We start from the raw sequence: 25,847 nt of genomic DNA, 5'->3' as shown, positions 1-25,847 counted from the left end.
ACAGCACGGAACGAAACAAGTCTAAAAGACAGAAATCACATGTTGCTGCCGGGGACATGTCCAATGAAGTATGTCTAATGCCTCAAGTAATGCTTGAGGGGTGAAAGAGTTAAAGGGGTGAATGGGAGGTAACAGGCGCTAGTCATAAGATACTGAAGGTTTACCACTGCAGTGAATGAATGATAAGATTATTTCTGCTGCACAAAATAAATACATAAATCTTGACTTAACTTTAAATAGGCTGTGCTTTGTCATCGATTAATCGACTGCATATAAATTATGTAATGGGTCTTAAACAGTAGTAGTAGTGTAGTGGTAATGGTGTTGTACAATAGTGTAGGCTACTTCAATCATAAAAATTAATTGATTACCTATTATTCCAGATCCTATGATTGAATTGATAAAATTGAAGCATGCATTTATCGTTGAACTTCTTGACTCGCCGACAGCCTTTTGTGGAGTAACTAAACAGGTCCCTTCTTCGTTGTTTAACTAGAAAATTAGAAAAAAAATAAAAAACACCCAAATATGGAAACGATCCCTGTGCTCTTCAGATCCTATGGACCTACCTGCTGAGGCATTTTAGCACCTGCTGGTCGTGGATGTGGTTCCTCTGGTGTCTTCGGCGTTTAACTCTCCCATATGAAGATCTATGACTGACTAAGAGAAGTTTATGAGAACTGAACTTATGAGAAATGAGAACGTCTCTCATTTTTACTCAAATAAATCCGATTGCAAATTCCCAACAGCGCCCCTGGTCGGACGCAGACCCTCACTGAGCGAGATCTCTGTGCCTTCATGTGCGATTAACCTATAGTTAGTCCTATAGTCACTTTGAGAAATAGGTTACACTTGACACTCGATACCAAAACGTGAAATTAAAACATAAAATTATAAAGGACATCTTGGAATTAAAAGATTTATGAGTGGATGAATTCTGTAAAGCTGATTGTTATAACCTAAATACGCTTATCCCCAGTCACGGAAACGATTAAAGAGTTATTACCTACTGTACTGTAAGTATAAAAATGGGACAATTTACTTCTTGTCATTTGAGGATTTTTGTTTATCAGCAATTCCTGAATCAATATTACATGTTTCATTTGATTACACCATGGTCCAGGTCTCTGATTCACCTGTACATTATTTTTAAGAGGATGTTTAACAGGGTGTTTTGGCCACCCGGTTTTGAATAAATGAGGGAGGGACCCAAAACATTGGAACTACGTCTAAACATAACGCACCCATGTACGACTCCATAACTTTCTATGACCTTATCATAAACACATAGAAGAATTATAATATTTCAGAAAGTTTCAATTTAAAAACTAAGAAATTCTAAAAGCACAATTCATGCAAAGCTGATGTTTAGGATTGCATTAGACTGTACATAATAAAGTGCGATCCTGTTACCTCACTGTATGCGATTTGGTTTCTATTCGTGTCACATTATTATGTTTGTTTCAGCATAAAGCTGAATGATGCACGTTCGTGTTGTCTGTTTGTATTCATTAGAATTTTCATCATTCTTATTATTTATGTTTTATTACATCATTTAACTTACGGTGTACGTCTATTTTTTGTTTCTGGTTTTTCATATTTGCAAAAAAAAGTTGTGTTGTATACAGTCTTTAAAACACGTAATTCACAAACATTTTACTCGTGTTTTTCCATCCTGTCACGCTATAAAGACCTTTATTTCTCAGACATCGCGGCCTGTAGCCACCAGGTGACAGCAGAGACGCGTCATGTCCTGCACATCACAACACACGCTTAACCTATCCGTAAGGTGTGTGCTGCGTTTGAACTTATTTATCAGTGTGATGTCGTGTCTCACTGGCTGCTGGCATTTGCTTCAGTTATTAATCACTTGATCCGACGTTGGAATGAGCTCCATAATCTGTGCCCCCGCTGACCCCCTCGAGGTCCACTAATACAACAACACGCACAGAGTTTCAGAGCTCAAGCTCGACTTTTATCTCTGGCTTCTGCCTTTTAGTTTGTGACTTGTCTCACACATCCCGTCAATTACGCGCGGAAACCAACCACAAATCTGAACGGCCATTCTGGTCTCCCTGCCCTCACTTGGTACTCAGGAACATCCGGAAGCACATCAACAGAGTTGTCTGACTATCGCACAGAGGGGTGGGTAAAACACACACACATATACACACACACACACACATGCCCCCGTGCGCGTCCTCTCTCTGTTAAGGTTTTCCTGGTGAAATCGTGGGAATTACCAGTTCTACTTTGGAAGGAGCGTCAACATTTTATAGACACTGAAGCTGAACGATATTTTGTCGACTATTCTTCACCCGTCCAGGATGGAAAACTGATGGTGAGTTCTGATAAAGTTGTACGTAGCTGCTTTTTTAAATTAATGTGCGATTGAGTGAAAGTTTATGTGAATACAGTTTAGCTTTAAAGTCTGTCTACTATATTTATCTATCTTTCTGTCTATCTATCTATCCATCTATTTATTTTTGCAAAATATTTATTGGCCTTATATTGAAAGAGCTCAGTTTTAATGTTGGAGAGTGTTATAGAAAAACATGATTGATCGCTGGTAATGCTTATGGTCAAGACCTGAGTCCAAATCATAGGGAACAATGTATTACAGACGTTAATGGGTATGGAAGCAATTATTAACCCAGACTCCATCTTAGATGACTTCCTGCTTGCATGATTGCCAACATCATTATTAGATTGCTGCCAATTAGAGATTAGCCTGTCGTGTGTGCTTTTTATCCAGGCTCTACACACACTGCTGCCTAGCAGCCTGCGGGTAAAAACGTGAAATTATTCCAGAGAACAATGTTGTCAGCTCCTCCTCATCAGCTATTTCGCCAACGCCCTAAATGAGCAAGTTCTGATCCTGAACCTGTCCTTAAGAGCCAGCAGCAAGCGCTGATTGTGACCACTTACTAGCTGTGAGAGGAGTTGGTCCCCGAGGAGCCCGAAAATACTTAGTTGGATCACATGTAGTGACATTGAAAAGACATACCTCAACCCTACAGATTAATGGAGGTGATCCTACTTATCAACAATTACCTGTGCCTGTGCTTTATTCGTGATTCCTCTCATAGTTTGTACATTTCTTTGGCTCAGGCCTGCTGGGCTAGTCAACATAAAACCTGACCAAAATTGAGCTTAGTATACAGTATACCTTTATTGTATATCAAGAGGAAAAAAATCTCATGGTTAATCGTAGGCTTACAACTTTTATTAGAAGACTTCAGTCTAAGGATAGATGCACACATTTAAGTATGTCTTAAATATTCACATACACATATGTTAGTACAACAAATAGTATTAGTGGTTGCTGCAATTGTTCCTCCTGCTCATAAAATTATATGTGACAAAGTTTAGCTTGTCCATTCAATGGGAAAGTGTGCTACATGCAAAGTTGTGGTTTTTATTGTATAAAAGTATATGTTTTACATACTGTAATACACAAACAATCATGTGTGTACAATGACACTGTGTACAGGAAAACTCAAAGAGAAAATTATATACAAAATGGCTCTAAATTTGAAAAACAGATTTAATTTTATTAATTCTCCTATTAGCTTTAGCTGATCTGTAGAAAACGTTTTGACACAGTAAAGAGACATTTAAAGAAATTTTGTCCACTATTTTGTCCACTATTTCTTAGTGTTGTATGGTAGAGAAGTATTGTTCTGTAAATCAGAATCTGGTTATTAAAATATCTTGTTTTACCCAAACCGTCCACAACCCAATAATATCAAGTAAACTCTCATAACAGACTGGGGAAACGAGCAAATGTCCAAAAATACGTTTTTTCTAATGATCAAAATAGTTTTAAATGGGTTATAAATATTGCTGCCATTTTTGCTGTTAGTTTTCAATTTGACTAAACCTGAGTATTTTGAGGTCAATGAAATTAGGTATTGAAATGAGTGATGCACATTAAATATTCAAAATGAGCTTCCTTTCGACACTGCAAGTGTTTAACATATTTGCAGTTGCATCAGAGGGCCTGAGGCCAAAGTCAGTCATCACTTAAAGCTCATCAGCAGCTCAAAGTTTAATGTATGTTGAATAGCGAAAACAAACTAATGTGTTGACATTATGATGCAGACAGGTTGCAGATAAATTGAAGTGGGTCTGTTTGAAGCCTCATAGTTGCAGCTCATATCTCAAGTTGAGTGTAATGAGTTGGGAACAGATTGACAGAATGATGCATACTTCTTTGGAGCTTACTCATTGTGGGCTGACCTTGATAAGTGACCATCAAAGTCAACATTAATTTTGTTTTTACCTTTTTATTTTTATTTTTACTTGTTTTCAGATTGTTATTAGATGCTTTCACTTGCAAGATATTTGTCATATTGTTGTTCCTCAGTTATAACCAAGGCTGCCTCTTGTATTCCTGTAAATAGCTAAGTGCATTAGAGTAACTGTACTCCTTTAGGATTGTCACATACAGTACTTTAACACTGCCTACTGTAGCAAACATTATGGAACAATATGCATACTTGTTGTCCCGCTTACCGGAATCCATACAAGTTAAATGTATGCTTCAATTGGCAAACAGGTATAAAATACATAATTTTTTATGAAAAAATATAACTGGCATTTTCTGTAAAATGTAACAGGAAAATATAAAGAACAGTCATTTTAAATGTTTAGCTTTTATTTTATGAAATGTAAATTTAGAAAGCACATTTTGCATTGTATGTTCCTGCTAAAACTGGATTTATGACTATTCTCTTATAGAAAAAAAATTCTCATGTCAAATTTGAGGATAACTTGATAGAGTTAAGTCCCTACACATTCTTAAATTATTGGACCATGACAATGAGATATTTACATAGAACAGCAGATGTAGATATTTGAAAATATTGCACTGCATTTGACCAGCTCAACAGTTTAGTCATTGGTCAACTTTCTGTCCAATGATGCCACTGATGCGCACGCGTAAATGATCATCTCATTGTCGGAGGCAAAAAGGGGAACCACAAGTAATGTTAATGCCAACTACGACACAACTGTGTCTTAATTTGTCATGTTTTGTTTCAGCCTCAACCAGACATTCTAGTAAATCTGAAAGCCATGTGCACAGACATGCACAACTCAAACATTTTTTACTTGTTGGACATCCCTTTGTTTTTAAAATTACATCACAATCATGTACAACTCAATGCTGAGGGCAGAGTTGATTGAACAATGTGTTTGTGATTGATTTCTTGCATCACAGCACAATGTGTGGAGGTTTTCTATCACACTGTTACATTCAGATCAGGCAAAAGCTCTCAGTGGTAGGGCACCTACAGATGCACTGCTGTCTGTAGTGCGTTCATATTTAATAATGCATAGGTCTGCCTAACACCAGCCAAGCCTATTAGACGAATGGACCTTTTCCTCCCACCCCACCATCTCAGGCAATGGGGGAAAAGTGGTCTCCTTTCATTTTGAGGGATTGAGGAGAGGAGCAAGAATCTCACCTTGAATTGATCATTGTCACATCAAATGTTAATTTTATCTACTGAAGAGCACATAATTAGATCTAATTTTATCATAGCTGGCAGGAATTTATGTGTATTGCCTCCATGTCTTCTCTCATTATAGCCTGCCACTTCCTGAGATGATGATCTTTGACAAAAAAACTGAACTACACCCACTTCCCTCTCCTACATTTAAGTCCGTTTAGTAAATTGTCAGTAGAAATTGTTGCCAAAAATGTGATTAGCTAGATTAATCATTACTTGTCCAGTTACATTTTTCAGCTGTCATTTCTCAACTTCTAAGTGGAGCTATATAATTCTTCTGACCCCTCAGGCCTTTGTCATGTTGGAGGTTAGCTGTTCACTCTGAAAGTGGAGGATGAAAAGATGGCACAGCTGCTTGCACCACCAGGTCCAGACAGCTTCCGCCCCTTCAGTCGTGAGTCTCTCAAAGCCATCGAGGGACGGATTGCTGAGGAGAATGCGAAGAAACCAAAGGGCGAGAAGAAAAAACGCAATGACGACAATGACCTCATGCCCAGTCGTGACCTGGAGGCAGGCAAATCACTCCCTCTGCTGTATGGGGACACTCCTAAAGGCTTTGTGTCGACACCGCTGGAAGACCTGGATCCCTACTACTTTAATCAGAAAGTAGGTTTGTTTGGTTTATCACTAACACAACCACAAAGAATTGCTAAGTACCAAAAATGGTCAGAGAGATGTACTTAAATGAGGATTCTTTTGTCTAGCACTGGAAACTGCTGTTATCATTGCAGTGTTGTCATCTGCCCACAGGCTTTGAATCTTGGATGACAGTAAGACACAGCCAGAAAAAGGATTTATAGGATAGTTCATCAGAAATGTAATTGGTGATTCATACAGATAAGTGTGTGTTAAACCACAGGAGTAAAGTACTTTTTGATTAGTAGTGTTAAGTTGATTCTATGATACTATCTTGTATAAACTTAATATATATAAAGAAATATTGTAATTTAATTAGAAATAAATGCATTTTATACATATCTCTCTTGTCCTCTCAGACTTTCATAGTATTAAACAGAAGAAAATTCATCTTCCGCTTTAACGCCGGTCCTGCCTTGTATCTCCTAAGCCCCTTCAACCCTCTGAGAAGAATATCAATTAAAATTTTGGTACATTCATATCCTTTCATCAAAATAATATGATAATAGACATTAATGATGTTTATGTTAAGTCCATTCTGGATTTTTGGTTCCCGTACTGGCAAAACAAAACTAGGATGATTTATTTCTTTTCTTTTTGTTTGAAATATGGTAAATTGTAGGAAATAATGTAATTCCACGCTTCCTTGACAACTGCTTTTAAATTGTTCAGTATTGTGATCATGTGCACCATCATCGCCAACTGTGCATTTATGACAATGAATATACAGCCAGACTGGGCAAAGAATGTAGAGTAAGTTTCTTATTAAATACACACTGAATCACGTACTTTGTCATAACTATATCCTACACAATGTAGACCCTTGCTCAAATAACACACCTTTTTTTTTTTTAACAGGTACACATTTACTGCAATCTATACCTTTGAATCCCTTGTTAAAATTTTAGCTCGAGGGTTTTGTATAGGAAAGTTCACATTTCTAAGAGATCCCTGGAACTGGCTGGATTTCTGTGTCATCGTTATGGCGTAAGTCTTTTTTTCAAAAGCTCCTTAGTGTAAAGCTTGTGTTCATGGCGCACAAGCCCACAGCAAGGTTTTGTGTTTTTGCCTTAGCATTGATAGCAAAAGCAGTAGCGTATATGATCCTATATTTATGTTATCAGTTACCATTAAATTCTTTAAGACATTTTATGTCTTAAAGGATGGTTGAGGGCTGTAAAAATGTTATTCCACATATTTACAGTCTACTAATGCCAAACAAATTGTACATTGGAACATTTCTGTGTATTTTTCAATTGTTGGCTGTGATTGTAATATTAAATGTCAATCATATCTGTTTGTCATGAAACAAAGTTTTCATTTGTCAGTCTGCATGCCTCAGTTCATACTGTTGCTTGATATTGTCTGTACTAAAATATAATTATGTTATTTATATTAGTAGTATAGTGCGCTACAAGTGATACATGCATCTGTGATACATGCATTTTTGCCTAAGTCAATATTGCATAGTAATTTTTAATTTTCCTGCAGGTATGTAACAGAGTTTGTAAGTCTAGGTAATTTTTCAGCTCTTCGCACGTTCAGAGTGCTGAGAGCTTTCAAAGCTATTTCAGTAATTCCAGGTAAGCAGTAGGAACAAGTAGATGTTAGCTAGCCTCTTGCATGCAGCACCTCAAACTCCCTTCTCCTCTTGTAACTGCCTTGACTTGTACCTTGGCTTGTAATATCACAGATATTTCACAGAGTTGTTTGAGCAATCTGAAAATTCACAATACTATAAAATATTTTGGGCATCCTGAGTGAGATACATGGATCTCATGGATGGGTCTGTTTCTGGGTCCAGCTGTTTTAAACTCAATTCACCATGCAGCCACTAAAAATTAATGTATTCAAATTAAAGATATTATATACAGTTTGCTAAGTTACTCTGTGAGATCTGTGCCACTTGCTTATGTCTTTTGACCAACTGCTATTTAGCATTAATTTTTCCGTGTGCAGCATTCCTTGATTGCTGGTTGCTCTTCTTTGCCTTTGCTTTATAAAGATATAAAAAAATGAAAAAAATGACAATAATATATTTATTGCACTATGTGCTGGGCTGTGTCCCATTTTTGTTGCATTTACATATTCAGACACTTGTTTGATGCCACTTTTCTGTGTGACCTTGTTGCTAGATTACATTGGATTTCGGCTGATAAACGTGTATGATAACATGTATGAAAAAAAAAATTTATCAGATGGATTGTTTTTCAAAGTGTGTCTAGTGTTTGTGATGAAAATATCATACAGTTGCAAAAGATCTTCATATACTGAGAAAGAAAATTGAAGAATCTGTATTTTTAAAGGCAGATCTCACTGGCATGTAGTCTACTCCTTGTCTGCAGGCCTTTTATGTGACTACTTAGACTAACAAATTGTTCTATACCTGGCAGGCCTGAAGACCATTGTCGGTGCATTGTTCCAGTCAGTGAAGAAGCTTTCAGATGTGATGATCCTCACCGTCTTTTGCTTGAGTGTCTTTGCCCTCATAGGGTTACAGTTGTTTATGGGTATTTTACAACAGAAGTGCGTAAGGCTGCCAAATAACAAAACAATGAATCATGACAATGGAACTTTCAATGGAACTTTCGATGGAACTTTTGATGGAACTTTCAATGGAACTTTCAATGGAACTTTCAATGGAACTTTCAACTGGACATCATACTCACACAATAAAGGTAAGTATTTATATATATTCTCACCACTGTTGAAATTTTACCTAAATCTTGTAATGTCATACTGTATGACTAGACTAGATATACGCTACACACAATCTAATGCAATATACCGTATGTGAGGCTTTTTTAGTTTATTTTTTGTGGAATCAATGAGATCATTATGAACTTCATATCATGAGATTAAATGTTTCTAATAAATGGTTAACTATTTTTGTATGTATATTTTTAATTTAGGTGTTATACAATGTTGTTCAGACAACAGAAAGTATTTGAAGTTACAAACGTGACTATTAAGAAATTGTAACATGTATTTAAGTTCAGTAAAATTGATTTAATTAGATTGTAGAGGTGTACCTAATGATAACCACAGTCTTCACCCTAGAAAATCAGTGATTTTTCCTTCTTTCCCTACCAGATAATCATTATTACCTTCCAGGAAAACCAGATCCATTGCTTTGTGGAAATGCCAGTGAAGCTGGGTAAATCTACCACTACAAGTCTGGTTACAATATACAAGTATTATGCTCAAGGTTTCTGTTTTGAATAGTTTGATTTAGCTTAATCCATCTGAAGCTTCACACAATCTCTGTTTGTTGCAGGCAGTGTCCAGAGGGGTACAGTTGCATCAGAGTGGGAAGGAACCCAGACTACGATTACACCAGTTTTGACTCATTTGGTTGGGCATTTCTGTCTCTGTTTAGGCTAATGACACAGGATTATTGGGAAAAGCTTTACCAGCAGGTGGGTAATGGACTTAAATAGAACAAAAGAACATTTCTTGGGACGCAAAAGGAATAACTTTCATTTGATCAAATTGGATAAATGTATTTATTTATTCTCATTGTAATTTATGTTGCTCTGTATCCTCTTAAGAAGAAATATTTGGTGCTAGGCTGATGAAATGTTAATCTTCATGTGTGGAGTAGCATGCATTCTTACTGGCTGATTGTCTAAATACGTAAACAGGTGTGCTTGCAGTATTAAGAAGGGGCCTCTGTCAAAAAATGGTATTGGAATATGGGGAGTATTTTTGTGTGTACTGTCCAAACAAACCTCCAAATAGAGTGCAGGTGCATTTTGGCCTAAAGGAACAAAGATGAGTCCAACAATGACTCAAGCAAACAGCACATGAATGGCACTAAAAGACAAAGAGGTGTCCAGTGAATGCTATGCATTATAATATGAGCAAGTAAAGCAAACACGAGTAGGTAGTGTGTAATTGAGAAGCTTTTTGTAGGTAGGGTATAAAACAGTAAAATAGTTATTTTGTCAATTTATCTTTACAAGACAATCACATTCAAAGCCATCTTTATACCTAATACCTAATTTAAAAAACAACCCTGCAAGTGCTATTTGTAAAAGCAGAAAATAAAAGGATGTTTATTGATAACAGCAGCAACAGAAAACAGTCATCTGGATGCTTTAAAACCTCCATACTGATTTAATTATCTCCCTAGTTTATTGTATTTACAATCAACATTATACACGGTAAATGAGACATTGGTTTGACATTTAAAATGTATTAATCTGTAGAAAAAAACCCATAGTCAAATACATCTTTCCACTCTGTGGAGAATAAAGTTTTGTTCTACTTTATTTCACATTACAAATGATACATGGGGTGGATGGTGTCACAACAGCAAGTACCAAATTGTAAATTTTAATGAAATAAGGAAAAATGTAAAGAGGTTAACACTGATGATCAGAACATTGTTTATTTGCTGTACAGACGCTGCGAGCATCTGGGAAGCCCTATATGATCTTTTTTGTGCTGGTGATATTCCTTGGTTCCTTCTACCTGGTCAACCTGATCTTAGCTGTAGTTGCTATGGCCTATGAAGAGCAGAGCCAAGCCACCATTAAGGAAGCTAAGGAGAAAGAGGAAGAGTTTCAGGCCATGCTTGAGCAACTTAAACGGCAGCAAGAGGACGCTCAGGTACAGAGCAATACTTTACGGTATAAAGGATAGACACTACACTACACTGAATTTAAAAAGACCCACTGCTGCCTTTTAGTCTTTTTTCCCTTATCTTTAAACAATTTACACACACACACTTGCACACAGATGACTGCAGAGCTGACATATAAGGTGCTTGCTTGACCGACCAGGAGTAACTTGGGATCCAGTGTCTTGCCCAAAGATCCTTTGATGAATGTTATACCCTTTTAAAGAAATCTGAATTTTGATGCTCTCTCCCAATCAGTTAACCACCACTTTTCTGACCAATGAACAAATTATTTCGTCATAAAACTCAAGTACTCACCTGTGTAGGTAGCAGAGAGATATCAGAATTATCAATAATTAGATAGATTGCATGATGTGATGACAGTATATTTGCTTTTCAAAGTACTCTTAGGTTCAAACTAAACCCATACTTAGCCCGGGAATATATCTATGCACATCTAAAGTATACAAATATGCAGACTACAACTCTGACCCATTGTCAGCAAAATCTAAACAATATTGCAAATATTATGTAACCCCCCCTCTTAATTATTCTCTCTTTCCTCTCCCAGGCAGCAGCATCTGCAGCTGTTGCAGAAAGTGAGGAAGTTGGTGACAAAGGTGATGGTGTTGTGGAGAGTTCCTCTGATGCCTCCAAGCTGAGCTCTAAAAGTGCCAAGGAAAGACGCAACAGGCGACAAAGACGAAAGGAGGAGGAGGGCAAAGAGAAGATACCTAAATCAGAATCACAGGACAGTATAAAGAAGGCTCACTGCCGCTTCTCTGTAGATGGAAACTTGCCCAACTATGACATGAAATGCTCTTCCACACATCAGGTTCAGTACGATTTGTCTATGAAGTATTGGAAACTGTACTGCATATGTTCCATTATTCAGTATTTTGGCAGATTTCCTCACCCATGAATTCTGAATACATTCTGTTATTATTTTGAAATGAATGTTTCTTTCGCTTCTATCACAATGGCAGTTTATTTTATTTCATCATCATTGGCATCATCATTGTCACCATCATCATCATCATCTTCCAATTTGCTGTTTACATCAACTTCTTGTATTCTTGTCATTGCCAATCGTCATCAGGATGCATTTTTAATTTTACAGTTATCCTTACGATGCTTCATCATCAGTGTTTTCTTCTTTGTCATCATCATGACCATCATCCTTTAGATTTTCAGTCACCAACAGCATTTATTTTTAATTTTACATTATCTTTACAATGCTCACTAACAACATTATGACAGACAACGTCACCATCATCATCACTATTCTTCTTTACGATCACTGTCCATCAGCACTATACACTGAAGAGTATCTTTCTCTTCTAGTCCTTTCTGAGTTTTCGTGGGCCCGTCTTCTCCTCCAGACGGAACAGCAGGACTAGTGTTTTCAGTTTCCGAAGCCAAACACAGGACATGGGCTCAGAAAATGAGTTTGCCGATGATGAGAGCAGTATTTTTGAGGACAACCTCAGCCGGAGGGACTCTTTGTTTCTACCACAAAGGTGTGATCGTCGCAGCAGCAGTATGAGTCAGTGCAGCTTCTTGTCACATCTCTTTCATCAACCCAATGCGATCAAGCACAGCTCTGTAGACTGCAATGGCGTTGTGTCTCTGGTGGGTCGGAATTCCCTCCCATCATCACCTGTGGGGCTCCTCCTGCCTAAATTGACGTTAGATAAGGCCTCCATTGGAGACAATGTAAGAAAGGCCCGTCAAGCCCAGATAGTCCTTTTCTTTTAATAAAACTCTGCCTTGTTTCTCATTCTTTTGTTTTTCTTTTTAAAAATTTTCCTGTCTGACTAACACTATACAATGTGTTATAACCCATTATCACCTATGTGGTTCTAGGCATTATTGCTGATTAAATTCCAGAGCATGGAAAAGGTATTGGTGCAGAAAAGCTCTCCAATTAATCATTAGAGAGTTATGATGAAAGTGCTGCTAAGGCTGACGGAAAACATCTAAATATGGAATATTTAGATGCTGTGGTGGCACACAGGTTTGTCCTCTTGGCACCATGTACTATAATCTGGAAGGCTTTTGAGCTTTTTGTCAGACCAAACAGCAGACTGACATTGGCATCCCAAGAAATTTTCTGTATAAGGAAAATTCACAAGCATTTATGAACTGGAATATTAACTGAGCTTCACACTCTTCAGAAATACCTATTTACATCTAAGGTACACTGGCATGAATTTTCAGTAACACATAAGAACAGATTTAATTCACAGAATGTCCCACCACTCTTAAGAGACATTATGGGCTTACTGAATGAAAAAGATAAATTTTAATCGATAATGATATTATTATAGTCGTGAATGGTAAAACACACTATTCATACCATTACACTTGGAATCTGACTAGGATGTTGTTATCATGTCACCAGTTATTACATAAAATTTTAATGTAAGATTTCGTTATTGGAAAAAACTGCTATATGCACAATGTTTTACAGCTTTTCCTTCATACTAATGCAAAAAAATCATATTTGTTCCTACTGCCCAAGGTAATTTGTAATTGCATCTGTAAAACTTTGTCTATCTACAGGCAGACACCACTGACACAGAGTATAGACAGGCTGGTGGAGGAACACAGGAGGAGGTAATGGACTTCCTTGATTGCCCAGAGGCCAGACAGAGGGCCTACAGTATAGCTAGTGTCATAACAAGCACAATGGAGGGTAGGTATTCTACACAATGGCTTAGCCATCCTATGTTGATTCAGTCTTATACTTTTACACAAAAGTATGTTTTTCTGTTTGTTTTTCCATCGTCATGTGTTCATCAGAGCTTGAAGAGTCAAGGCAGAAGTGTCATCCATGCTGGTACAAGTTTGCCCAAACCTTCCTTATCTGGGAATGTTGTCCAACATGGCTGAAGATCAAGAGTGTGGTCAAACTCATTGTGTTGGACCCATTCGTGGACCTAGCCATTACCATCTGCATTGTACTCAACACATTGTTTATGGCCATGGAGCATTATCCTATGACAAATGATTTCAGTTTGTTGCTGACCGTGGGAAATCGGGTAAGTAGAAAATAAGGTACTGATATGTTCTTGCAAAATAGGTATCGTGTTTATAAATGGCTAGTATCTGTTTGCTCAGTATTTCTATATGTGTTTTTATCAAGGTATTCACTGCAATCTTCACAGCTGAAATGATCCTCAAGATCATTGCTTTGGATCCGTACTATTATTTTCAGAAAGGGTGGAATATTTTTGATGGAATCATAGTCACTTTAAGCTTGATAGAGCTTTCTTTGGAAGATGTGGCTGGCATGTCTGTTCTGCGATCATTCAGATTGGTAAGGCTAAACCTACTATATTTGTTTTATAGCCAATATGTTCAGGTGCATTTTGAGTTGCACAAATATGTGCAAGGATTTGATTTTCTTTTCTTTTTACAGCTAAGAGTATTCAAGTTGGCAAAATCATGGCCCACCCTTAACACACTGATCAAAATAATTGGTAATTCAGTGGGCGCTTTGGGCAACCTGACCTTGGTGCTGGCCATTATCGTCTTCATCTTTGCTGTGGTTGGCATGCAGCTGTTTGGAAAAAACTACAAGGACTGTGTGTGTAAAATCTCTGCCGACTGCACTCTGCCCCGTTGGCACATGAATGACTTCTTTCATTCATTCCTCATTGTTTTCCGAGTGCTTTGTGGAGAGTGGATAGAGACCATGTGGGACTGTATGGAGGTGTCTGGGACGACCATGTGCATCATTGTCTACATGATGGTCATGGTTATTGGAAACCTTGTGGTACATTATCATCTCTTTTGGTCAATTCAGCAGTCTGACTCATTACTCTAGTTACATGTGTTCTTATTATAGTACAATAGCTGAAAGATAACACACTCCTCACATTAAATCATGTCATTGGGTTGCAGGTGTTGAACCTGTTCCTGGCCTTGCTGCTAAGTTCATTCAGTGCAGACAACCTGGCAGCGACAGACGATGACAGCGAGATGAACAATTTGCAGATTGCAATTGGGCGGATTCATAATGGCATTGCTTCAGCCAAGTCCCTGCTTCGAAGCATCTGCAACAGTTTCTGTCTCAGGGATAAGAAGAAACGGAAGTGTGAGGAAAAATGTCTGGATGAGCTTCACAAACCTTTAGGGCCGAATGGTGTCCCCAACCATACCATCAAAGACCTCAATAAGAATGGCAGTGCTGATGTGATCGGAGTGGACAAAAATGGCGACAAGTACATAGTCAGCAGCAAGAGTGATGATTCCATAATGTCTTTCATCAACAATCCTAGCCTGACTGTCACTGTTCCTATCGCTGCGGGGGAGTCTGACTTTGAAAACCTCAACACAGAGGACTTCAGCAGTGCCTCATCTGATGCAGCAGGATGCCGTGGGGTAAGGATGATCATATGATGAATGATATGGGATTTCAGCGTTGATTGTTGTCGTTGTTTACACATTTGTTGTTGACGTGAGAAGGATGTACTTCAAAGTGACCTCTGTCACCAATGTCATTTTAAAGCACTTAGCTATGCCACCAGGATAGATGATGTGATGTTTCCCCTAAAGATACCATAGATCCTGACCCTTTAATGAGAAGAGGCCATATAGAGAGGAAAAGACCAGTGTGCAGATTACATTATGTGCAATTTAAGACTGAGTGCTCGTACTCTTAAGGAAGCTGTTTGCTTTGTATTTCACAGGAAATGAATAAAAAGTAACACTGATTGTCTATGTATGGTTTTTGCAGGGTTGTTGCTAATTTACTTGTTTATTTACTTTAAGTAAAAATATACATTTTTCGTCTCATCTGATTTTATTTGTAATCGATGTCATTTTTAGTCATTGCTTTCTGCTGTTTTACAAAGGAAGCTTTCAAGAATGCTATAATCAGTGACAGTCTCTTTGCTTAATTACTATTTCAGGATGACGTTGAAGGCTTCTTAATTCATTTTTGTTTTGTTTTTTATATTTTGTTTTGAGAAAACCCTTAATGGATTATGTGACATCCAATGTAATTAGCTACAATGATGCATTGCTCTAAAGGAATCTGCATTTCTTTAAATAACATTCCTAATGGGACATACAGTATAAAACACATTGGTAATGGCAAACTCAAATAGTAAGATTCAAACAACACTTAATATAACATATTATATGACTGTGGAATGTCTTGACACTGCTCAAATGTGACACAATGCTCCTCTGACAGATACAGAATAGATAGGTTGGCAGCACAAATGAACTGCCTTTAATAATCAGAGTATATCGCAGTAACATGTTTACATCATTCCCTGCACTACATTATCTGGTCCCAGGACAGCGCATTCTTCCTGCATTCTCCAGTAAGGCATTCAAAGTGTTTTCATCTACCAGCTCTTAGGAGACACACCCTGTAGAAAACCATACAAAAACAGACTAAAGACACTGCCAAGGTTCCAAATCTCTGATTTTTACTATATATTTCTGTCTTAGAACAGCAAAGGTTTTTCCATTTCATATTTATTATGAGTGGCACAGAGGGGCAATTTACTCTAATTATGTTTACATGTTAATATTTAAATGTGATATTTGCTCAGTTTTGTTACAACAAATACAGGGGTGTCTTTTAATTTAGCCATCACACATTCTTGTTACATGTAGCCTTGAGACAAGAACATAATTGGTTTTAGTGTTTGTGAAAAATCACATATTTATTTTGCAAGTCTGTTGAACCATTTAGAGTATTTTTGAAGGAAAAACACAGGGTCGCAGCCTAGTAGGCCCTTTCATTTGCCATAGCTCTGTCACGAATATTTGCTTATGCCGTTGTACTTTCTCCTTAGAATATAGATGACGATGGGCAGCTCAGTTCCTCCGAGGGAAGCACGGTGGATGGTATGGCAGCTGGAGAGGGAGGAGATTCAATGGACTTTGAACTTGAAGAAACGATGGATCCTGATGCCTGCTTTCCTGATGGTGAATACTGATACAATCACTGTCACCATGTACTCTACTAATGCCAGTGTGTTACTGTTGTGGCACACAGCTGAAGTATGTCACCATACCCCCTTGTTCCTGTTCAGGCTGTGTGCAAAAGTTCCAGTGTTGTCAGGTAAATGTGGATGTGGGCCGTTGGAAGATGTGGTGGACATTAAGAAAGACCTGTTTCCGGATAGTGGAGCACAACTGGTTTGAGACCTTCATCATTTTCATGATATTACTCAGCAGTGGAGCACTGGTAAGACTCTTGAGATCAATGTCACTGTTCAATATTTGGCAACTCTCCTCGATAAAATTGTGCCCTTAAATACGTATTACTACCTTTAAAGAGCACAATTTTATCATTAAGGTTATTGACGCACAGTAGTCTAGTCTTACTTTTATTAATCTGTTCTCACTACTACAGGATAGTACAAATATTATATAGGTTGAAAAAAATATTTTCATTGTAGCCATTATGTAATTTTTAAAGGTTACTCCTCAGATCTCTCTATAACAGCAGAAATCACTTTCTTTCTATACATTTTTGGTATCACTAAAAGTGTTTTTTTTTTCTGTCAATTAATGAGTCATGATCATTTTCTTTGCATCCAGGCATTTGAAGACATCTACATCGAGAAGAGGAAGACAATTAAAATCGTGTTGGAATTTGCAGACAAAATCTTCACCTACATCTTCATTCTGGAAATGTTACTGAAGTGGGTGGCATATGGCTTTGCCAAGTATTTCACAAATGCGTGGTGCTGGCTGGACTTCCTCATTGTTGATGTAAGTTAAAACACCTTTGCTTACAAAGAAGCAGACGTAGCTTTATTTTTTATATTATTTATTTATTGCTTGGTTTGGTTTGGCAAAAATAAGACTATGAAGTCGTTAGAATTCATGCTGGAGTTTGACAACGCTCCATTTAACCCGAGCATATGTTTTATCCTCGCTTATGATGTGGCATCTGTGTGTATGTGTTTTAGGTCTCGCTGATCAGTCTGGTAGCCAATACCATAGGCTACTCTGAACTTGGGACAATAAAGTCTCTGAGAACTCTGCGGGCTCTGAGGCCACTGAGAGCCCTCTCACGGTTCGAGGGCATGAGGGTAAGAGTTTCTGGGTTTCTCCTCCCACTCTGTTTAGCACCAGCTCACTGCACTGGTAGAGCCCAGGCACCCTGCAAGACCACGAAAACATGCTGCATGTAAATTAAGCACCTCTCTCTTTTATTTATTTCCTGTTAATTTAAATATTTAACTGAGGTGGAACTAGTTAAATAGTAAATAAAAAAATCTAATTAAATGCTTATGATGAATAATTTTATCTGTCATTTTAGGGGGAAATGCCTGTAATCACAGAGATGAGAAAATCTGTGCTACCCCTATGTTTCTTCCCTCTTAATCTGAAGATAGAAATAGAAGCCTGATAGCTTAGTTTAGGCTAAAAGGCGGTACCATGGTGAAACAGCCACAGCTTTAACAGATGTTTAATCAATCCAGTCCAAGTGATTTTGTCGGCCTGACTACTTTTTGACTGGCAACATTGACTTCCTGGGGTCTCCAGTAATTGTCTGTAAAACTCAGATATGATAAAATAAGAACCTTTATTCGTCTCACAGTGGGGATATTCCATTGTTATAGCAGCAGAATGTGCAAATGTGAAGCAATTTTGTGCAGTGTCTCAATAAACTTAATTTATAAAGTCAACATTACAAATAAATATACAATAAATTGAACTAAGGTTCATTGTTCTTGCACAGTTTTACAATTAGTAATAGCAATGTGTGCTATAATATGTATTAGTTCACTGAAAGCAACTCTAAATGTAAATTTTGATAGCAGCAGGGAGAAAAGACTTACAATATCGCTCCTTCAGACACTTAGGATGTAACAGTCTATGACTGAATGAGCTGCTCGGAGATGTCACTGTGTCATACAAGGGGTGGGAGTCATTCTGCAGCGAGGATGCTAGCTTGGCTAAAATACTCCTTTCTCCCACCTCCTGTACTGATTCCAGGGTTTTGTTGCTCCTAGCCAAAAAACTGGCCGTGTCCAAGCTTCCACAGTCAAATGAAAAGGAGTGTTTACTACATGTACAGTGCTTTATGCTAACTATGCTAATGCCTATGATATATGTAAAATTGACTGACTGATCTGTTTCTTCTACCTAAGTACTATTTAATACTGCCAGTATACCAGTTTAAAACTCTTTCTAGTCTTTATACCAGGCCAAGGTAACATCTCTCGCCTCCAACTTCATATTTAAAAGCATTTGATCGCTCACAAAATCATTTTCCCTTTCAACTCTCAGCAATAAAGCAAATAAGCTTATAAGGTCCCATGTCTGTTATGAAGCAGTGAAATCGCTTTTTGTTACAGTACATTTCATATTATCCAAACATTTTGCTACAATGCAAACATGGTATAAACACAAGCTGATAACATATGTAACTCATTTGTTAGTGTTATTGGCTGCTGTAATCAGTGTAGCTTGTATTGGTGTATTGCTTTGGTGGAGGTCTAGATTTGACCACCACCATCCGTGAATTTCCTATCTTTGTATTAGGAACTTCTTGAGAGCTTCAGTAGTGCTACATCCATGTCCATTATGATTTCACTGTTTCAAATATTGTTAGCTGGGTTCCTTAAAATGATTTCTTAATGTAATAATTTGAAACATAATTTAAGTTTCTGTGGCATCCACCTACCAACATTTCGAAGCAAATGCCTGTTGTTCAAATAGGTTATGTTTGTGTGTTAATCTTCAGGTGGTTGTCAATGCCCTGCTGGGAGCCATTCCCTCCATCTTTAATGTGCTACTGGTATGTCTCATCTTCTGGCTCATCTTCAGTATCATGGGAGTCAACCTGTTTGCAGGGAAGTTCTACCATTGTGTCAACAAAACGACAGACAAGCGTGTCTCTACATTATTTGTGAAAAACAGTACTGATTGTTTTGTCTTGGGTGATGAATTTCGCTGGAAGAATGTCAAAATCAACTTTGACAATGTTGGTGTGGGCTACCTTGCACTTCTCCAAGTAGTAAGTAACTTGTAAGCATTATTATACAATATTTGAAATTTTTATTATTTATGTTTTAACAGTAAATATATATATATTTTTATTTAACTCATGACTTTTTTGGCCTCCTGTCTGTACAGGCTACATTCAAGGGCTGGATGGACATTATGTATGCTGCTGTGGACTCTCAAAGCAAGGTAATCCCAATTATGTTTTTTTTGAAAACCTTCTCTCATAATCGTACATAATCTCTTATAAACTATGCCTTTTGATATCAAATTACATATAAACTTTGAATTATAAGCCAAACAATTTTTATTATTTAAATGCTTTTTGACTATTAAACTATTTGTGCCATTTTTACAAATAAAGTAAACTAAACATTTACATATACATTAGATTACTTTTTATTAAATGTCATTACATTTTAGTCTTTCGACAGACACTTTTATCCAAAGTAGCTTACAAGTGAGGCAAAAAACAATGGAAAAATCTAAGTCAAGAAGAACACATTAAAGCAAAGTTCTTCAGATCCAAGTTCACGATGTGACGTTTATTGTTTGTTAGCTTGTTTGTTGTTTTGTTTTGCATAGAAAGTTGTTTTAACTAGGAGTCCTGCCTTCAACAGTTTTAGTTTATATAGTGAGTGGGGTTGCTGAGCTTGGGGCTGTGTTACCACTGAGCAGAAAAGCTTTGCTGGATCATTTGCTGTGTGGTGAAGGGATCACCAGATATCAATCATTGGCAGAGTGCAGTGGGCAGGAGGGATTGTAGACTTGGATGAGAGTGTTTAGGTAGGAAGGTGCTGTTGAGTTGACCACTTTGTAAGTGAGGGTCAGACCTTTGAACCTAATCCAGGCAGCTACAGGATGCCAGTCTGAGAAACCTTCAGAAAAGTAGTGTGATGTTTGTCTGGCTGATCAAAAATCAGACGGGCTGTGCATTTTGGACCATCCAGAGGGATATGATTGTGCATACTCGTAACACTTTTCAGCAGAGTATTGCAGAGGTTGAGATGACATATGACCAACGCCTGCATGAGGAATTGGATAGCATATTTAGAAAAGCAGGGTCTGATCTTGCTGATGCTGTAGAGGGCAAGTTTGCATGCCTTATAGACAGAGGAGATGTGGTCAGTAAATCTCAGATGGTCATCAATGACTATTCCCAGATTTTCACAGACTTTATGGGAACAGTCACTGAAGATCGTAATTCTCTATTGTATTGAAGGTTTGGCGAGGAAGACTAGAACTTCTCTGTCTGAGATTTCTCCCTCTCAAGAAGATGAGGGATCTCAGAGAGACAGGCAGAAATATGTGATGAAACAGTAGCACTGTCCATTAGAAAGGACGGGTAGCTGTTTAAGCGGATTATAGAACCCAGACTTGTACTGTATGGAAAGAAAAAAAGAGGACCAAGAACCTGTGGTAGAAATGTGCCCTTGCTACCTTGAAGGTTTGTTCAGATAGGGGAGACCTGAGCCAGGCCAGAGCTGTGTTAGAGATGCGAGATGCCCAGGTCAGTGAGTGCAGACAGGAGGATCTGGTAGTTCACAGTTTCAAAAGCTGAAGATAGATCAAGTAGATGAATACATAAAATACTTTGATCGCCTAAGGTATAGTAGTAATGTAGTAAATTAGTAATGTATTTATTTAAATTTGTTTTTAAAATAAAAATGCATTTTTGTTATGATAAAAAAATACATAGCTTCTTTTCCTTTATAATAAAATGTATTGCTTTTATTGTGACACTAAGTTTCCATTACGCATAGTAAAGAATAGTGAGAGCAAACAACTGTTGTATGTTTTCAATATTAGTACCAGTGCTTCAATATTGCTAATTGCTCTTCTTTTACTACTGTAGCCAGAAGAACAACCAGAGTACGAGATCAACCTGAAGATGTACATGTATTTTGTTGTTTTCATCATATTTGGAGCCTTCTTCACACTTAATCTCTTTATTGGTGTCATCATAGACAATTTCAATCAGCAAAAGAAAAAGATAAGTATTAAGTGTGCTTTCTTTGCAAAGTTTGATATTTTTATTTGATATTCAGATGGAAATGCAATATTTTATGTGTCTATTCAGTTTCTGTAAATTAACATGCCTGCATGCCTCTTCACTTAGGTGGACAGGATATTTTTATGACTGAAGAACAGAAGAAATATTACAATGCCATGAAAAAGCTGGGGTCAAAGAAACCACAGAAGCCTATTCCAAGACCATCTGTAGGTCACTTTAGGCTTGAATGTATCTAATTTGTATCGGCTCACCTTTTTTCATAGTGTTTTAAATGTGCTTTTGTATCAATGCCCTGTGTCCCTTTCAGAACAAGATTCAAGGATACATCTTTGACATCACCACAAAGCAAGCATTCGATATTGTAATAATGGTTCTCATATGGCTTAATATGGTAGCCTTGATGGTGGAAACTGCTGATCAGCCAGAAGAAAAAACCAACATTCTCTACAACATCAATGTAGTATTCATCTTTGTCTTCACTGGAGAGTGTTTGTTGAAGATGATCGCACTTCGCCAGTACTATTTCACAAATGGATGGAATGTATTTGATTTCATCGTAGTGATTCTTTCAATCATTGGTATGATAATACATTACAGTCACAAATTTTGTCAGTGTAAATATGTTGTTTACAGATTGTTTAAGTTTAGCTTTCTTTCCTTAGGTATGTGTCTCTCTAACCTGATACAGAAGTATTTTGTTTCACCGACCTTGTTCCGAGTAATCCGACTGGCCCGGATTGGACGCGTCCTTCGCCTTATTAAAAGTGCCAAAGGAATTCGCACACTCTTGTTTGCCTTGATGATGTCACTTCCTGCCTTGTTCAACATTGGGCTCCTGCTCTTCTTGGTGATGTTTATCTATGCCATATTTGGCATGTCTAACTTTGCTTATGTCAAGAAAGAAGCCGGCATTGATGACCTTTTCAATTTTGAGACATTTGGCAACAGCATGATATGTTTGTTCCAGATCACCACCTCAGCAGGGTGGGACGGCCTACTAGCTCCAATTCTCAACAAACATAAAGACGACTGTGACGCTTCGAAAGAGCACCCTGGCAGTCTTGTCAAAGGAGACTGTGGAAATCCTCCTGTGGCAATTGCATTTTTTGTGAGCTACATCATCGTATGCTTTCTGATTGTGATAAATATGTACATTGCTGTCATTCTGGAAAACTTCAGTGTGGCCACTGAAGAAAGCGCAGACCCACTAAGTGAGGATGATTTTGAAACGTTTTATGAGGTCTGGGAAAGGTTTGATCCTCATGCAACACAGTTTATGGAGTACAGAAAGCTGTCAGAATTTGCTGATGCACTGGACCCACCATTACGGATACCCAAGCCTAACAAGCTTGAACTGATCTCCATGGATCTACCCATGGTTAGTGGTGAACGCATTCACTGCCTGGACATTTTGTTTGCATTCACAAAACGTGTTTTAGGCGAGGGTGGTGAGATGGACATCCTAAAGGAGCAGATGGAGGAGCGTTTCATGGCTTCCAATCCTTCAAAAGTGTCCTATGAGCCCATCACTACCACCCTCCGACGAAAACAGGAGGATATGTCAGCTCTTGTCATCCAGAGAGCATTCAGACAGTATGCAAGGAATAATGTTGTTAGTAAGCCCTCTAACACATTCAACAGTCAAAAGGAAGAAACACTCATTGCCAAAAGGAATGTCAAAAAAAAATCTAGTGCTGATAAAAGTCAACTGGCACCTCCAGCTGCCTCTCAAACTCCATGTAATAGTGTGACAACAAGTGGTAAGAACAAATATGACAAAGACAAAAGTGAAAAGGAGCTTGTGGGCAAAGATGTCAGAAAGCAGGATATATAAATTAATCTTGCAACAAAGACATTTTAATAAACAACAAATTGTTTACAACCTTTGACAGTGACGACATCCACTGGGCTCCATACATTTGCATGGATATCTATGCTAAAACTGACCCTGATTACTTGAGTGTAAAGGTTGGTGCCTAAATGGAAAGTTGGCTCGTTCAGGCAGTAAGTGGACCTTTTGGGCTGTGTTCAAGAGCCGAAATGCCTTTTGATTGTTTGTTGAAATGGGTAACATTTCTCAAAGTGTTTTAAAACACACATTAGTTAAATGCTTTAACTCCTATTGCAGCTAGTTCTGCTATCCAGTGTCTTGAATTATTGTTATATCACTGAGTGTTGTATTCATTTACCTACTTATTTTTGAGGCTGAAAACCTGTTTTATTGTTATTACTTTGAGAATTTATAGTTTGGTTATTTAACTTTTTATATGCTTTTTTTACTCTTAAAAAGGGTTGTTCCTTCAGGGGTAGTCTTTATAATAAGCAGCATTGCATTAAGGCTAGTCTGGCTAATTTAGAATATCTAACAAATCCAAGAAACAATTTCAGAGGTTCTGCAATTAATGATACATGTAGGGCTGCATGAGATTTTCTCTTTTCATGATTATGCATGCTGATATGTACTGTTTTTGTCAGGCTCTCTTACTGTTCATCATGCTTCATTTTGCAAACTGTAAAGTCTGTTCATGGCGGTTTTTACACATTACATTAGAAGAATGACTGTAGCCTAATGTCCAAACAAATCCAACCAAGTATGTTAAATATGTATCAGAGTGGTAACATTTGGCAGAAACACTTTGCACATTCAGTTTTGTTCAGGCAAAATTGTGTAATTCATCTCAGCCTGTTGTGTGCTGCCTATGTACCATTTACAATATTGCTAATTATGTACAAATGTTATCATGAAACTGGTCTAAATTGGTTTAAGTTTATTCTAAATGGGTTTAGTGTATGAAGATGGAAATTTGAGAAAACACAGTTTGCACCCTGTAACTGACCCTGCATACGTTACTTTCCATAAACACAAACCTCTAACCAGTTGCTCTATGAGGAGACCATGATGGCTGTTTGTAAGACAGCAGCATCATAAAGTGTTCAGCCTTCTTTATTTTCTGTTTTGTTTTTCTTTTGTTTTTGATGCAGATTCTGTGATAAATACAAAAATGATTCGATGACTATTTATTACTAGTGATATAAGGCTAAATATGTTGCTAATGTCCCCCAGTATTCAGGCAACAAGGATGTGACATATTCAGCTGTGGGATAAAAACATAAATATGTCTGAAAACTGCTGGATGGTAATTCTTAACAAGACAAAGCCCTGTGTTTGATGTACAGCTGACATTACATATATGTGGTAAGCAGTTGAGTGCATTTTTTATTTGGACATGCGGGCTGGAAAAGAAGTAATCAATCTTGTTGGTGTAAACTGTTTTATTTGTTTATTTATTTATTTTACAGTATACCTCAATATCTTGAATATCATGATAAATATCTTCACTTGGATGAAAGAAAGCTCAGAATATTCTGAATGATTGTCTCAAGGACATGGCATTTTACATCATCATGTATGATTCCATGTCTGTTGGCTGTTTTTTAATTCTGTTTACATTTCGTAGTTGAGTTTCTTTTGCCAGACCTTCCCACAACATCAACCCTAAGGTGTGTCACAGCTATCTGTTGTTGTCTATCCATGTTATTAAAGTATGATTCTATTCATGTAAGTATATTTTGCATGTAATTAAAATGTTCAAGACTTTCACTATACTTTATGCATAATGAAAGAATGTTTTTACTGCACATTATTAAACATCTCCCATAATTCTTATGCATAATGCTTGTAGTGTATAAATAAACTGCATGCAAGACATTGCTATAACCCATTTCACTGAAAAGCCACCAGAATAAAGATTATATGTACCTCATGTGTGTCTAAAATAGTGATTTATTGTATTGTGTTATAAGATACATCTATTTATATGTATGTATGCAAGGTCCTCTTTAATGACTATTACTTTTTAAATTGAGTATTAAAGTTGAGTAGGGAATTATTGGAAAACATATTATCTTAAAGTCAACTGCACAAAGGTTACCTTGTTATTCTTTACTTCTTCTTCCTTTGTTTGTTTTTTTGTAAGTTAGAATAACATAACACTTTAAATTCGCAGGAAACTAGTTCAGAGATGCTAAAATTAGTATAAAAAGTTCTAGGAAAGGGAAGATAGGAAAA

At 37.3% G+C, this 25,847-nt stretch overlaps 1 protein-coding gene across 3 annotated transcripts; it reads left to right on the top strand.

Annotated features, from left to right (window-relative positions):
* Positions 1-1,969: 1,969 nt before the first annotated feature.
* scn1laa (sodium channel, voltage-gated, type I-like, alpha) lies at positions 1,970-25,535 on the top strand. 3 transcript variants are annotated; one of them, XM_067515223.1, is made up of 27 exons: positions 1,970-2,341; positions 5,806-6,122; positions 6,512-6,630; positions 6,816-6,905; positions 7,011-7,139; positions 7,644-7,735; positions 8,546-8,830; positions 9,246-9,309; positions 9,430-9,571; positions 10,560-10,766; positions 11,348-11,611; positions 12,121-12,492; positions 13,342-13,474; positions 13,582-13,820; positions 13,925-14,098; positions 14,201-14,557; positions 14,686-15,165; positions 16,596-16,728; positions 16,836-16,990; positions 17,347-17,520; positions 17,721-17,843; positions 19,505-19,777; positions 19,897-19,953; positions 21,620-21,757; positions 21,880-21,984; positions 22,086-22,356; positions 22,441-25,535. In XM_067515223.1, the coding sequence occupies exons 2-27, from the start codon at positions 5,859-5,861 to the stop codon at positions 23,610-23,612; spliced, it is 6,012 nt and encodes a 2,003-aa protein (XP_067371324.1). In that variant the 5' UTR covers positions 1,970-2,341; positions 5,806-5,858; the 3' UTR covers positions 23,613-25,535. The 3 variants fall into 3 exon arrangements, with proteins under 3 accessions (XP_067371324.1, XP_067371322.1, XP_067371323.1); XM_067515221.1 differs by lacking the exons at positions 1,970-2,341; positions 5,806-6,122; positions 6,512-6,630 and having other exon boundaries at positions 6,690-6,905; XM_067515222.1 differs by lacking the exons at positions 1,970-2,341; positions 5,806-6,122; positions 6,512-6,630; positions 12,121-12,492 and having other exon boundaries at positions 6,691-6,905.
* The last annotated feature ends 312 nt before the right edge of the window (positions 25,536-25,847 follow it).

The sequence above is a fragment of the Channa argus genome, chromosome 9 (genome assembly GCF_033026475.1).
Source record: "Channa argus isolate prfri chromosome 9, Channa argus male v1.0, whole genome shotgun sequence".
In the NCBI taxonomy this organism is placed as follows: Eukaryota; Metazoa; Chordata; class Actinopteri; order Anabantiformes; family Channidae; genus Channa; species Channa argus.
Note: the sequence above shows the minus strand (reverse complement) of the source record. Positions and strands in the feature narration are given on the sequence as shown.